Source organism: Pseudophryne corroboree, chromosome 9 (genome assembly GCF_028390025.1).
Source record: "Pseudophryne corroboree isolate aPseCor3 chromosome 9, aPseCor3.hap2, whole genome shotgun sequence".
Classification (NCBI taxonomy): Eukaryota; Metazoa; Chordata; class Amphibia; order Anura; family Myobatrachidae; genus Pseudophryne; species Pseudophryne corroboree.
The window spans coordinates 10,686,403-10,703,138 of record NC_086452.1 but is presented as its reverse complement, the minus strand read 5'-3'; the positions used below and the strand labels follow the sequence as shown (position 1 = coordinate 10,703,138).

Here is a 16,736-nt window from a genome sequence, read left to right as displayed (position 1 = left end):
GCCAACCTGAGGTAACACTGATGGGATCGTGCTATGGGCACATGTAGGTAAGCATCCTGTATATCCAAAGATACCATGTAATCTGCTGGCTCCATAGCCAAAACTATGGAACGTAACGTTTCCATGTAGAACCTTGGAACCCAAATGTATTTGTTTAACATTTTGAGATTGAGAATTGGTCAGAATGACCCATTTGATTTCTGAATCAAAAATAGATTGGAGTAAAAACCCTGTCCCCGTTGTGTGTGGGGAACTGGGATAATTACCCCAGACTGAAGCAATTTCTGAACTGCTTCTTGCAGGGCGTTGGCCTTCGACTCTATACGAGACGGGCTGGTGCAAGACTTTGAGGAGGCTGCCTCTTGAAAGGGAAAACATAACCGAGAGATACCACCTTCTGGACCCAAGCATTTGTCGTAGACTGATGCCATATGTGTGCAAAGTGAAGGAGTCGGCCCCCAACCCTGGAGTCCTCCAGGCGGAGGCCCGCACCCTCAGACTGATGGCTTCTGTTCTGGTTTGGAAGCTGGCTGTCTATTGGCCCATTTCCCTTTTGCTCTGCCTTGCCATCGAAATGGACGAAATTTCAAACCCCTAGGCTTAGGGTTATAACTAGCCGGAAACCTGACCTTCTTGGATTCAGCTTCCGATTCTAGAATATCTGTCAATTGTTTTCCAAACAGAATATCACCAGCGAAAGGCAGAGCTTCCAAAACTTTTTTTTTTATTCTGCATCCGCTTTCCAAGTACGTAGCCAAATTGCTCTGCGAGCGGCTACCGTCAAGGCCGATGCTTTAGAAGCATTCGTACCTATATCAATTGCTGCTTCTTCCAAATATTGCGCAGCTTGTTTTATACGGCCTAGATGAGACTCCTGCTCCCTGGTAGAAGCAGAGAGGCCATTCTCTAGTCCCTCCGCCCATTCTACCATTGCTTTCACCATCCAGGCTGAAGCCATAGCTGGCCTTACAACAGCCCCTGAGAGGAAAAAATATATTTTTCAAGAAACCATCTACTCTTCTAACTGTGACATCATTCAGTGAGGTAGATGGTAATGGTAAAATAGATTTATGCACAAGTCCATGTGCATCTACTTTAGGAGGAACTTCTCTTTTTGAACAGTCCGCAGCTGGAAAAGGATAGAAAGAATCCCATTTTTTCGGAATCTTATACTTTTTATTGGGTGTAGCACAACGTCCTTCCATAATTTCCGTCAGATCTTCTGACTCTGGCAATTCAGTCCTAACTGTTTTTGGACGTTTAAACATAGGTGCTTTAGATTTTGACACTGCTTTGGCTGATACCTCCAGAGATAGAACAGCCTTCATGGCATCAATAAGCTCAGCTATAACCCCTGAGCTGAAACCCTCCGACGGATCATCATATGGGGTATTTGAATACACTGTATCCTCACCTGTTGTATCATTTTGTGTAGTCTGTAACATGGATGTATCTACCCTGGTTTTACCATGGCTACTTGTAGAAGCTGCTGGAACCAAACCATAAGGAGGGAGCTGCATGTATGGGTTAATAGCGTAACCTATTCCCGGGGGTGGAACTGCAAGTGCTAATCTGTTAGCTATTGTAGACAAGGTCTGTGCGACCACACCCCTTCTTGCAGGGGGCGTTGCCCCTCATAAGTAAGATACTGGGCTATTCCATGCAAAAACCCTTTTTACCAGATAAGCATGTTAAGGGTGTAGGTGTCCCTGACCTTTGCCGCTCACGGACATGGTAAATAATCAGTTTTTTTTTACAAATACTACACTCTCTGACTGAAAATCACCTATATAGATATAGAAGTGATATCAATCTAACCACAACCTGTGCACCTGAATTGAGGATCAGAAACAATACTGACAAACATAAGTGTCAGCAATCACACTAGCAGTCAGTCACATGAGAATATAATCAACCACAAAAACACTTTTCTAGTATGTAGGAGTACAATTACTGTATCTCTGTTTTTAAACAGCTATTACAACAAGTTTTTCAGACATAATATGCAGAAAACAACAGTACTGTACAGGCCTCATATGCATTGTGTACCAAAATTAACTATTCGTACTAACATGTAGATAGAATCTTAGTACTGTATAACCCTTATTAAGTAGAGTGGGATACAGGGAGACTCACCCCCACTTCCAAGATCGATCAAAACGCTCGAAAGACGCTGAGTGGATTCAGACGCTACTAGTGTACACTGCCGCTCCGGTAACTGATAACGGACACAGACGCTCAGTGAACGATGAGTGTATGCAGACGCATTACGTCTGCATACACTCATCGACCCGATCTCGGCGGCAACTCTAGTGTACACAACCGCAGCGGCCTAAGCTGCAACAGAGTACCCTCGTGGTAGCGTCTGAGACGGAAGTGAGGTCATCAGTTCATGGACGAGAGACGCACAGAAACTGGTCATGAACTGGGGGGAGGGACGACCACGAGAGCATCTGATTCCCCCTGCTGACAAACTCCAGGGATTGCGGCCTCAACCTAGTCCTGGCACCTATGATCCCTAAAGCATAGCGCTGGAGCACTTAAGAGTGGCGGCGCATCAACCACTGTTTGTAGTCTCCTCCAATACAGTGAGGCTGTGTCCGGAATCCCCTAGTAAGTGGAACCGATGCCTTACCTTCTCCCCATGCTCCGGCCACAGCCTGGTAATGTCTGCTGGACCTGCTAGAACATCCGTCACAGACGCCCGCCGAGACAGCACTAATACCCGAAGGTAAGCGTTGTTGCGACCCGGTGGAGAGTTGTTGGAGCGACTCTTTCTAGCATGCGTTTAAAGACTCTGTTAAGAAAGATCACTCAAAACATAGTAAGACTATAAAAATAAAATAATAAAAGCTTAGGGCTGCTTTAACAGCAGCCCTGTGACCATGGTCCGGCTCCTGCCGCACCAAACAAAAACTGATTTGACCGAGTCGGTGGGCGGGATTATATGGAGGAGCCCCGATGCATCCTGGGAGGCCAGAAAGCTTGTGACTAATTGGTGCCATTTCCGTTGTCGCTCCGGCATATCCCAATGGTATCCTGTGGATAACCTGTGGACCCAGCCGGAGAAAACAACGGTTTATAACCAAAGCGGGGGAGGAACTGCACGTGTGCATTACGTTATGTGAATGAATGTTGGTTATGAATGTACCAAACCTGTCTTAAGAGACTCCTGCTGCCTTGTACACAGATCAGGGGTTCCTGCATCAGCGATCTCTAGCCCCCAGCCAGGACACATATTGGGAATCAGTTACGTGCCAGATAAGCCTCTGCAACGGAACCCAGCAGCTAATGCACTTATCCACGGCGTGAGATCGGCATACATGCACCTGTCTGGCTGCAAATTAAAAAGTTACTGGCAGGATATTGCTCATTTCAAATTACTTGGGAAATCCTGATGCCAGCAGCTCTATAAAACACAGGATTTATCCAAACAAAACCTCCAACTCCATTTGCTGAAATGCAGCCCCAAACTTCCAAGGAACCTCCACCATACCGCACTGTTGCCTGCAGAAATTCATTATTGTACCCCTCTCCAGCCACCAGATGGTCTTCTGTTACAGCCAAATATTTCACATTGTGACCAATCAGTCCAGGGCACCTGCAGCCATTTTTCTACACCCAAGTTCCAGTGTTTTTGTGCATAGTTGATTCACTTGGCCTTGTTTCCACGTGGAAGGTATGGCTTTTTGGCCACAATTCTTCCATAAAGGCAACTTCTGGTCAGACATCTCCGAACAGTACATGGGTGTATCTGGGTCCCACTGGTTCCTGTCAGTTCTGAACTGATTTCAAAGTGACGTAAGCATGATGTGTCTTTCATCTGAGGCACTAAGATTTCTTGGCCGACCACTGCGTCTGCAGTGCTTCTTCAAAAGAGCTTGAACAGCACATCTTGAAACCCCAGCCTGCTTTGAAATCTTTGCCTGGGAGAGACCTGACTGATGCAGTATAACTACCTTGCATTTTGTTGCCGTGCTTAGTCTGGCCATGGCGTATGATTTGTGACATGAAACGGTCTACCACAATTTCACATTTGTAGCAGTTTGGCTGTTCCCCACCCAGTTTTAAGCCTCCTACACAGCTGTTTCTGTTTCAGTTAATAACTGTGTTTCAACCTACATATGAAAATGATGAATACTATCACCTGTTTGGTATGATTCATCAATCATACACCTGACTAGCCTACAAAATCCCTGACTGTGCAAGTATACCTAGAAGAATTAATGCGGTCTTGAAGGCGAAGGGTGGTCACACCAAATATTGATTCGATTTAGATTTTTGTTCATTCACGTACCACTTTGTTAATTGATAAAATAAACTATTAAACACATTTTGTCCACACCTGACTATAAACACACAAACACACACACACACACACACACACACACACACACACACACACACACACACACACACTACTGTGCAAAAATTTTAGGCAGGTGTAGAAAAAAAATAAGAATTTACTCACCGGTAATTCTATTTCTCGTAGTCCGTAGTGGATGCTGGGACTCCGTAAGGACCATGGGGAACAGCGGCTCCGCAGGAGACTGGGCACAACTAAAAGAAAGCTTTAGACTACTGGTGTGCACTGGCTCCTCCCACTATGACCCTCCTCCAGACTTCAGTTAGGATACTGTGCCCGGAAGAGCTGACACAAGAAGGAGGGATTTTGAATCCCGGGTAAGACTCATACCAGCCACACCAATCACACCGTATAACTCGTGATACAATACCCAGTTAACAGTATGATAACAACTGAGCCTCTCAACAGATGGCTCAACAATAACCCTTTAGTTAACAATAACTATATACAAGTATTGCAGACAATCCGCACTTGGGATGGGCGCCCAGCATCCACTACGGACTACGAGAAATAGAATTACCGGTGAGTAAATTCTTATTTTCTCTGACGTCCTAAGTGGATGCTGGGACTCCGTAAGGACCATGGGGATTATACCAAAGCTCCCAAACGGGCGGGAGAGTGCGGATGACTCTGCAGCACTGAATGGGCAAACTCTAGATCCTCCTCAGACAGGGTGTCAAACTTGTAGAATTTAGCAAATGTGTTTGACCCCGACCAAGTAGCTGCTCGGCAAAGTTGTAGAGCCGAGACCCCTCGGGCAGCCGCACAAGAAGAGCCCACCTTCCTCGTGGAATGGGCTTTTACTGATTTAGGATGCGGCAGTCCAGCCGCAGAATGTGCAAGCTGAATCGTACTACAGATCCAGCGAGCAATAGTCTGCTTTGAAGCAGGTGCACCCAACTTGTTGGGCGCATACAGGATAAATAGCGAGTCAGTCTTTCTGACTCCAGCTGTCCTGGAAACATAAATTTTCAGGGCCCTGACTACATCCAACAACTTGGAAGCCTCCAAGTCTTTAGTAGCCGCAGGCACCACGATAGGTTGGTTCAGATGAAAGGCTGATACTACCTTAGGGAGAAATTGGGGACGAGTCCTCAATTCTGCCCTATCCATATGGAAAATCAGATAAGGGCTTTTACACGACAAAGCCGCCAATTTGATACACGCCTGGCCGAAGCCAAGGCCAACAACATGACCACTTTCCACGTGAGATATTTCAATTCCACGGTCTTAAGTGGCTCAAACCAATGTGACTTTAGGAAATCCAACACCACGTTGAGATCCCAAGGTGCCACTGGAGGCACAAAAGGGGGCTGAATATGCAGCACTCCCTTAACAAACGTTTGAACTTCAGGTAGTGAAGCCAGTTCTCTCTGGAAGAAAATCGATAGAGCCGAAATCTGGACCTTAATGGAACCCAATTTTAGGCCCATAGTCACCCCTGACTGTAGAAAGTGCAGGAAACGGCCCAGCTGAAATTCTTCAGTTGGGGCCTTCCTGGCCTCACACCACGCAACATATTTACGCCATATGCGGTGATAATGGTTTGCCGTTACTTCTTTCCTAGCTTTAATCAGCGTAGGAATGACTTCCTCCGGAATGCCCTTTTCCTTCAGGATCCGGTGTTCAACCGCCATGCCGTCAAATGCAGCCGCGGTAAGTCTTGGAACAGACAGGGCCCCTGCTGCAGCAGGTCCTGTCTGAGCGGTAGAGGCCATGGGTCCTCTGAGATCATTTCTTGAAGTTCCGGGTACCAAGCTCTTCTTGGCCAATCCGGAACAATGAGTATAGTTCTTACTCCTCTTCTCCTTATTATCCTCAGTACCTTTGGTATGAGAGGAAGAGGAGGGAACACATAAACCGACCGGTACACCCACGGTGTCACTAGAGCGTCCACAGCTATCGCCTGCGGGTCTCTTGACCTGGCGCAATACTTTTCTAGCTTTTTGTTGAGGCGGGACGCCATCATGTCCACCTGTGGCCTTTCCCAACGGTTTACAATCGTTTGGAAAACTTCTGGATGAAGTCCCCACTCTCCCGGGTGGAGGTCGTGCCTGCAGAGGAAGTCTGCTTCCCAGTTGTCCACTCCCGGAATGAACTCTGCTGACAGTGCTAACACGTGATTTTCCGCCCATCAGAGAATCCTTGTGGCTTCTGCCATCGCCGTCCTGCTTCTCGTGCCGCCCTGTCGGTTTACATGGGCGACCGCCGTGATGTTGTCGGACTGGATCAGTACCGGCTGGTTTTGAAGCAGGGGTTTTGCCAGACTTAGGGCATTGTAAATGGCCCTTAGTTCCAGAATATTTATGTGCAGGAAGTCTCCTGACTTGACCATAGTCCTTGGAGGTTTCTTCCCTGTGTGACTGCCCCCCAGCCTCGAAGGCTGGCATCCGTGGTCACCAGGACCCAGTCCTGTATGCCGAATCTGCGGCCCTCTTGAAGATGAGCACTCTGCAGCCACCACAGCAGAGACACCCTTGTCCTTGGAGACAGGGTTATCAGCCGATGCATCTGAAGATGCGATCCGGACCACTTGTCCAACAGGTCCCACTGAAAGGTTCTTGCATGGAACCTGCCGAATGGAATTGCTTCGTAGGAAGCTACCATCTTTCCCAGGATCCGCGTGCAGTGATGCACCGACACCTGTTTTGGTTTTAGGAGGCCTCTGACTAGAGATGACAGCTCCTTGGCCTTCTCCTCCGGGAGAAACACTTTTTTCTGTTCTGTGTCCAGAACCATTCCCAGGAACAGTAGACGTGTCGTAGGGACCAGCTGTGACTTTGGAATATTTAGAATCCAGCCGTACTGTTGTAGCACCTCCCGAGATAGTGCTACCCCGACCAACAACTGCTCCCTGGACCTCGCCTTTATCAGGAGATCGTCCAAGTACGGGATAATTAAAACTCCCTTCTTTCGAAGGAGTATCATCATTTCGGCCATTACCTTGGTAAAGACCCTCGGAGCCGTGGATAGACCGAACGGCAACGTCTGGAATTGGTAATGACAATCCTGTACCACAAATCTGAGGTACTCCTGGTGAGGATGGTAAATGGGGACATGCAGGTAAGCATCCTTGATGTCCAGTGATACCATGTAATCCCCCTCGTCCAGGCTTGCAATAACCGCCCTGAGCGATTCCATCTTGAACTTGAATTTTTTTATATATGTGTTCAAGGATTTCAAATTTAAAATGGGTCTCACCGAACCGTCCGGTTTCGGTACCACAAACATTGTGGAATAGTAACCCCGTCCTTGTTGAAGTAGGGGCACCTTTACTATCACCTGTTGTGAATACAGCGTCATGCTGTGGACTTAGAGGAAGCGGGGGAGGACTTTTGCTCCTGGGAACTGGCTGTATGCTGCAGCTTTTTCCCTCTACCTCTGGGCAGAAAGGACGCGCCCTTAACCCGCTTGCCCCTATTGGGCCGAAAGGACTGTACCTGATAATACGGTGCTTTCTTTGGCTGTGAGGGAACATGGGGTAAAAATGTAGACTTCCCAGCTGTTGCTGTGGAAACGAGGTCCGAGAGACCATCCCCGAACAACTCCTCACCCTTATAAGGCAGAACTTCCATGAGCCTTTTAGAATCTGCATCTCCTGTCCACTGCCGAGTCCATAACCCTCTCCTGGCAGAAATGGACATTGCACTAATTTTAGATGCCAGCCAGCAAATATCCCTCTGTGCATCCCTCATGAATAAAAGTGCATCTTTAATATGCTCTACAGTTAGCAATATAGTGTCCCTGTCTAGGGTATCAATATTTTCCGACAGGGAATCTGACCACGCAGCTGAAGCACTGCACATCCATGCTGAAGCAATAGCTGGTCTCAGTATAACACCTGTGTGTGTATATATAGACTTCAGGATAGCCTCCTGCTTTCTATCAGCAGATTCCTTCAGGGCGGCCGTATCCGGAGACGGCAGTGCCACCTTCTTTGACAAGCGTGTGAGCGCTTTATCCACCCTAGGGGATGTTTCCCAACGTGCCCTATCCTCTGGCGGGAAAGGGTACGCCATTAGTAACCTCTTAGAAATTACTAGTTTCTTATCAGGGAAAGCCCACGCTTCTTCACACACTTCATTTAACTCCTCAGATGGAGGAAAAGCTACTGGTAGTTTTTTCTCTCCAAACATAATACCCTTTTTTGTGGTACCGGGGGTAACATCAGAAATGTGCAACACATTTTTTCATTGCCTCAATCATGTAACGTGTGGCCCTACTGGAAGTTACATTAGTCTCATCGTCGTCGACACTGGAGTCAGTATCCGTGTCGACATCTGTGTCTGCCATCTGAGGTAGCGGGCGTTTTAGAGCCCCTGATGGCTTTTGAGACGCCTGGGCAGGCACAGGCTGAGAAGCCGGCTGTCCCACATTTGGTATGTCGTCAAACCTTTTATGCAAGGAGTCGACACTGTCGCGTAATTCCTTCCACAGCACCATCCACTCAGGTGTCGACCCCACAGGGGGTGACATCACATTTATCGGCATCTGCTCCGCCTCCACATAAGCCTCCTCATCAAACATGTCGACACAGCCGTACCGACACCGCATACACACAGGGAATGCTCTGACAGAGGACAGGACCCCACAAAGCCCTTTGGGGAGACAGAGAGAGAGAGTATGCCAGCACATACCAGAGCGCTATATAACACAGGGATCCCACTATAAATGAGTGTTTTCCCTTATAGCTGCTTATTTTATATATACTGCGCCTAAAATTAGTGCCCCCCTCTCTTTTTTTACCCTTATGTAGCTTGACAACTGCAGGGGAGAGCCAGGGAGCGTCCTTCCAGCGGAGCTGTGAGGGAAAAATGGCGCCAGTGTGCTGAGGGAGATGGCCCCGCCCCTTTTCCGGCAGACTTCTCCCGCTTTTTCTGGAATTCTGGCAGGGGTATTTTTACACCTATATAGCCTTCCTGACTATATATGGTGTAGATTTGCCAGCCAAGGTGTCATATATTGCCCTCAGGGCGCCCCCCCCCCCAGCGCCCTGCACCCATCAGTGACCGGAGTGTAAGGTGTGCATGAGGAGCAATGGCGCACAGCTGCAGTGCTGTGCGCTACCTTGTTGAAGACAGATGTCTTCTGCCGCCGATTTTCAGGAACACTTCTTGCTTCTGGCTCTGTAAGGGGGCCGGCGGCGCGGCTCCGGTACCGAACATCGGGTCCTGTGGTCGATCCCTCTGGAGCTAATGGTGTCCAGTAGCCTAAGAAGCCCAAACTACCACCAGTTAGGTAGGTTCGCTTCTTCTCCCCTTAGTCCCTCGTTGCAGTGAGTCTGTTGCCAGCAGATCTCACTGTAAAATAAAAAACCTAAAATATACTTTCTTTCTAGGAGCTCAGGAGAGCCCCTAGTGTGCATCCAGCTCAGCCGGGCACAAGATTCTAACTGAAGTCTGGAGGAGGGTCATAGTGGGAGGAGCCAGTGCACACCAGTAGTCTAAAGCTTTCTTTTAGTTGTGCCCAGTCTCCTGCGGAGCCGCTATTCCCCATGGTCCTTACGGAGTCCCAGCATCCACTTAGGACGTCAGAGAAAAATAAAATGCTGTGATAGACATTATCCTGTTCATTTAAACACAGTCAATAGAAGCCACAAATAGAACCCTAGTTGTGTGATTTATAGAGATTACAGAATTACCGCTATAACCGTAGGTGGTGTTAGAGGTGGTTCTGATATGTGGGCACCCGAGGGGCTTTGCATAATCAGGGCACCCTCACATACAGACCTGCATGTTGCATAGGCAGCTCCCCCGGAGATAATCCATGTAGAGGGCTATATTACAGAACTCTCCCACGCGCAGGAAAGAGATGATTACATTACCCCCCAGTTACTGATCTATGAACATATGCGCGGGAACACATTAGGCGCTACTCCACAGGACAGAAGTTCCTTTATATCTAACAGAAAGCCAGCTCGGTTACAGTACGATAGTGTTAGCGCCGGGAGGCGCATGTCTCGGCCGTTGCCCGAGAGCCCGGACACTGAGCCTCCCGCTGACCCCACCCAGCAACAGGCAGACGCTGTGCAGGCATCTGCGCAGCGGATGTGCCCTGGTGAGAGCCGTGCGGGCGTCTGTGATCTCCTGGTCCCTGCCCGGCGCCTAGTAACAGGCTGACACCGGGTGCTGGGAGCCGCCGGACTTCTAGCAACGGGGACGCCAAAAGGCAGACAGCATGCCCCGTTGCTGGGTAATTACTCAGCTCTCAGAGACGTGCAGTAGGGCAGCTGCACAATATTATTAATTTAGGGTCTCAGCAGGGATTGGTGAGGGTTGCTGTTAAATACACTTCCTGTGCATGACTAACGCTGGTGATAGTTCCTGCTTTGTGAGAACCTGTCAGCTTGTGGGGGAACCTGTCTGCCTGTACAAACCCGTGATTCTGAGACCTTGCCCGACTGATTCCTGATCTTATCCAGCTAGCCTTGTATTCAGGTTTTTGTGGAATCTCCACACAGACACTGCTTTGCCTACATTTATTTATTATATACATCCTGTGCATTGTTGCATGTAATTCCAGTCTAGTTGCTTATAACATCTTTGGACATTGTTGTTTACATACTTAAGTTACTTATTACATCTTATGCATTGTTGCATTCACCATCATTCGTATTTTCTGTGTCGTTGCTTTCAACAACCAGTACATTGTTATACATACATTTTGTTTAGTTTAAGAACACACGTGAACGTCTCACCGTACTGCATTTACCCCTGCCCAGCCTCCGATAGTCTCCTTGTATATACATAAAACTTGGGGGCATCCGAGTACGGGCTGGACCTACAGTAATTCACCCTGGAAAGGCGGCTGCTATAGGCGAAGTCTTTGACTGCAGGAGACTAAAAGCCTGCTGGGCAGTGGGTAATTGTGTGAGCGTCACAAGGCACCACCTATAAACCTATGGCACCGGAGTATAATCATAACAGGTAGGTGGTGTTTGTCCAGTCACTGGGGCACGAGCTGTTCAATACCTCATGCAAGTAATTTACACACCCAATATAAAAGACACCATAAAAAACAAAAATGAGTTTATTTATAAATCTAGAGGCGAAACAAAGCAGAAACAGACAATAAGTGTAACAGAAGATATCATGTGTCAGTGCCACGGCGGGAGGACTGCGACAAGTGCTTACAGGAGGACGACGTGGATTTAGGTTATTACATAACTGATTATAAGGCAGAGCTGCGCACTACAAGGTTTGTTACAGGGCGCGGAGGTGACAAGGGGGTATCTCCAGCTCTACTAGAAGACCAGACCGGAGAACTCGACTTGTCCTTTTCAGAGTAGAACCCGGGTCCCAGAAGGCTGCAGTGAAGCTGCCAGTCCTGGACACTAACACAATATTCCTAGGGGGCCTACTGACGTATTACCGCCCCTGCCACAGCCTGGCAACCCTTTGTGAAGTGGTCATCAGAAACAATGAATTGTAATGGCAAATCCAAATCATTGTGAGATAGACTCTCGACACGGGCAATGGCAGATATAATTCATCCTCCCTGCACATTATTATGAAATTGTGAATTATTAAAAGGAAACTTCAGCATCCTAATCACATTCCGCGACCGTCAGACAGGGAGGCTGCGTATTAGGATGCGTCTGCTGGAGTCATGATGAAGCTCAGGGAAAAAGTATCTCCGGCAGCCGCTAGCCCCCCGCACCTGCCGGACAATGTACCGCTCTGTCCTCAGCGCTATGATGATGTGCGCGTGGGAGGTGACCTGGCAGCCGGACAGTAAGCTCCACCCCTGACACAGTGGTATAGGATCAGACCTCTTTAAAATGTGTCTATAATTAGTGTTTTCATGGGGTGAGCGTCAGCTCTGTAGTAACAATAAATAGGATGCCCCTCCGTACATTGCTGGCAGTTGCAGGTACATGCAATGTTTTATGGGGAAACGTATAAAATTCCTATAAAGGAAACCTATTTATACATCTACCGTACATTATAAAAGGCGTATAAAAACAAATTATCAGGAGAAAAACAAGTAGTTTCCTGGAGCCAAGTTTCTCATGTACCTCATTGCATCACAGAGTCGCCATTTTGCAGAGGCACCTTGTACACGTCCACATTGGTTTCCTGCATTGCTGCGGCAGAATAAAATACTGCAAATAGAACGGGTTTTATCTGCCAAGTGCAGAGATCCATGGCAGGAAAATATAGAACAACTAAATGCCAATAGAGTCAGTAAGGTGACACAGCACACTACGCAGGCAGCCATTTTGTGGCATGTGTCAATGGAGTCATTAGTTCCAGGCAGCCATTGTGTGGTATTTCAGATCAGTCCCTAGTTCCATATACCCATTTTGTATATTGCCTCAGGGAGGACACTAGATTCAGGCAACCACTTTGTGGCATGCCTCAGTGAGGTCACCATTACCAGGCAGTCATTTTGTGGCATGCCTCAGGGAGGTGAGGTCACTATTTCCAAGTCAAGCAGAAGGTTGAATCAATATTCAAGATGGCTGCCTGCCCCATGAGTTGGCAACAAGTATACTGTAAAGGGGACAGAGATTCATCTAGCTCATGGAATACTTGTCATTGTGGGTATATAATCAATGTCTACTTAGTCTGTGGTCCGGCCCAGTCGTGGGGGGAGACATATCCTGGCATTGGAAGGGTTTGGCCCACCAGCAGGCACACATACCCTTGTAATGCTCAGGTATATGCATTTACACAGCAGTCATAGTATTATTCAGAGTTAAGGCCATGATATATTCCTACAAAATAAAAAATAAAAACTTTATTTCCTGAGGTAAAACTGAACAATCAAGCATTCATCCACACGCTATAATGCCAGCCAACAGCGCAGACATACACAGGACACGTCCCAGAGCTCGCCAACTGCTACCGACAAGTGGCACCCAGTTCCGCACATCGCCAGTGTGGAGGGTAGAGGCACCGCTCGTGTCATATCAGCCATGCAGTGAAATCAGGAGCAGACGGAGAGTCTAATAAATTAGATACAAAACAGGCTGGAAACAAGGCCGCTGGCCGGAGCGCCCGGGGTCCACCACTCAGTCACAGGTTGCTGCCCGGGGACCACCGCTCAGTCACAGGTTGCTGCCCGGGGTCCACCACTCAGTCACAGGTTGCTGCCCGGGGACCACCGCTCAGTCACAGGTTGCTGCCCGGGGACCACCGCTCAGTCACAGGTTGCTGCCCGGGGACCACCGCTCAGTCACAGGTTGCTGCCGGAAGAATCCGTTCTTGCAGAGCTGACGAGAAAGAAGACAGAATGCTTGGGTCAGAGTATAGTACCTCTACTACCGCAGAACTTACTAATGGTTGTTCCCTTCATGAGCCCAATAATCTAGATATGGGGGGTCATTCCGAGTTGTTCGCTCGCAAGTGAATTTTAGCAGATTTGTTCATGCTAAGCCGCCGCCTACTGGGAGTGAATCTTAGCATCTTAAAATTGCGAACGATGTATTCGCAATATTGCGATTACACACCTCGTAGCAGTTTCTGAGTAGCTCCAGACTTACTCGGCATCTGCGATCATTTCAGTGCTTGTCGTTCCTGGTTTGACGTCACAAACACACCCAGCATTCGCCCAGACACTCCCCCGTTTCTCCAGCCACTCCTGCGTTTTTTCCGGAAACGGTAGCGTTTTTTCCCACACGCCCATAAAACGGCCTGTTTCCGCCCAGTAACACCCATTTCCTGTCAACCACATTACGATCACCAGAACGATGAAAATGCAGTGAGTAAAATTCCTAAGTGCATAGCAAATTTACTTGGCGCAGTGCGGACATTGCGCATGCGCATTAAGCAGAAAGTCGCTGCGATGCGAAGATTTTTACCGAGCGAACAACTCGGAATGACCCCCATGGTACACTTCTGGGGAGTAATGACTTACACGAGCACGCCATCTGCTGGGCAGAGTCAGCATAGCGCTCTCTGCAACGGAACTGGCCCGGATGCTTACAATAAATAAGGGAAAGGAAATGGACGCAGTACCGGTTCCAGTGCAGCCTAAATTATATAGAGGGGAGATGTATCAAGCCTCAGAGATAAAGTGGGGCAGTTGCCTAAAGTAACCCCTCAGCCTCTAACTGCCATTTATCTAGCAGGGACAGGAGCTGATTGGTCGCGTTAGGCAATTTCCCACTTAATCTCTCTCTGAAGTATGAAGCATCTGCCCCTTAGCGAGGAAGAAGGCATTATGGGTAGTAACGAGTTAGTGCCAGTATTTAGCGCAACCCCACATACATGTACTAAACAGCAAGTGTGACGGACCCGCATAAGCGCATCCGTCTGTATAAACGCGGTGTACGATATAGAGCCGAGGTTCTCATCCTGAGGGGAATGTCAAGAGGCACCTCCGATGGAGGCGAGAGGCACCTCAGTCTGTCCAATATAAGATTATTATTACTGAAAGGATAAAACCACTGGGAGGGATTCCCCCAGCTCAGATACAGAGTACCGGCTGATGGATGGAGCTGTAAGGACACTTTATCACTTCCTTATGCCTTCTCCAGGTTACTACATCTGCCCCTCTATTGGGTATCGGCCCCTCAAGGCATCCAACAGTCATGTCCCTGCTTATGCACAGATGCAATCACACTGAGTTCTAATAAGTTCACCTGTGTGTAAAGCATGGGTATACAGTACTAAACTAGTGAATATATTAATAGGAGATAAATAAAACATAGGGGCTAACAAACGCATCATTCTGGCTTTCAGGCACATACACTATATAATGAACACAACAACAAAACCAAGCACCAAAAGAGGGTCGTTAAATAAAATGTTTAAGTATAATTAAACCCATAGTCCACACCATGCTGAGGACAGATTTCTGATGGACCACACACAGAATAATGATGTGGTACTGGGTTACGCGCGGTGCACACTTATTTTTTTTTTTTTATACATATATATCCCTGTGACTCTGTGCCTGGCCCTCTAATGCTGGGTGGAGTCACAGTGGTGGGCGGAGTCACAGAGCCCGCCCAACCACATGTGCAGCAAGTCTCTGCTCCTGCTGCCTGTCCATCTGACTCGACTCCCTTCCCCTCCCCTCCCCTCCCCTCTCAGCAACTCTGACTCCCCGGCCGCGGCGCCACCCGAACAACAATTGCTGCTGCTGCCACAGGCATAGACGTTAGGAGGGACGGGTGGTGCAGGAGAAGGCTTTCATAGCCCTCCCTGCCCCGCGTACACACACCCGCAGCCTCCTCCGCACACATCCAGCGGTCAGCTCTCCTGCTGTGACCGGAGCAGAGTGCTGCAGTGACGTCAACTCCTGCATCACTCGCCTCCTGTCACACAGCCGGCACACACACTCCAGTCTCCGGGGGCTGCCAGCATCTACAGGCAAGCTGGAAACACCCCCGGAGCGAGAGAGAACATACCCGCGAGGCCACGCACCTTTACATTAGGCCACACCCCTTTTCGAACAGTGCACGTTACGAGCAGGGGGAAGGGGTATGTGTATAATAGAAGTACAGACTGCGCTCCGATACCCGGTGACGCCTCTGGATAGTGGACTGTTTGCCAGCCTGCAGCAGCCGCCCACAGCCTCAATGGCGAGTCCCTCCGGCCATCCTAACCACTGCTTCTATGTCTAGTCGCCACTTTCCACAAGTCTCCGCTTCTGGTGTCCACCCCCTCCACTACTTTCCCCCTCTCTTCATCATCTTCCTCACTGGGGACACTCCCTACCGCCCCGCGTCTCTGTATCCCCTCCCTACCGCCCAGCGTCTCTGTATCCCCTCCCTGCTGCCCCGCGTCTCTGTATCTCCTCCCTGCCGCCCCGCGTCTCTCTATTCCCTCCCTACCGCCCCGCGTCTCTATATCCCCTCCCTGCCGCCCCACCTCTCTGTATCCCCTCCCTACCGCCCCACGTCTTTCTATCCCCTCCCTACCGCCCGCTGTATCCCCTCCCTGCCGCCCCGCGTCTCTATATCCCCTCCCTGCCGCCCGCCTCTCTGTATCCCCTCCCTACCGCCCCGCGTCTCTATCCCCTCCCTACCGCGTCTCTCTATCCCCTCCCTACCGCCCGCGTCTCTCTATCCCCTCCCTACCGCCCGCTGTATCCCCTCCCTACCGCCCCGCGTCTCTCTATCCCCTCCCTACCGCCCGCGTCTCCCCTCCCTACCGCCCCGCGTCTCTCTATCCCCTCCCTACCGCCCGCGTCTCCTTATCCCCTCCCTACCGCCCCGCGTCTCTCTATCCCCTCCCTACCGCTCGCGTCTCTCTATCCCCTCCCTACCGCCCCGCGTCTCTCTATCCCCTCCCTACCGCGTCTCTCTATCCCCTCCCTACCGCCCGCTGTATCCCCTCCCTACCGCCCCGCGTCTCTCTATCCCCTCCCTACCGTCTGCGTCTCTCTATCCCCTCCCTACCGCCCGCTGTATCCCCTC

The 16,736-nt window shown here is 49.4% G+C and overlaps 1 protein-coding gene across 1 annotated transcript in view; it reads right to left on the bottom strand.

Annotated features, from left to right (window-relative positions):
- Window positions 1–13,514: 13,514 nt before the first annotated feature.
- Window positions 13,515–16,736, bottom strand: part of SSX2IP (SSX family member 2 interacting protein) — an 83,456-nt gene continuing 80,234 nt past the window's right edge. Inside the window, exon 13 of the mRNA XM_063939309.1 lies at window positions 13,515–13,583. Within this exon, the coding sequence (XP_063795379.1) occupies window positions 13,515–13,583 (69 nt within the window). The remainder of the gene's footprint in view (window positions 13,584–16,736) is intronic.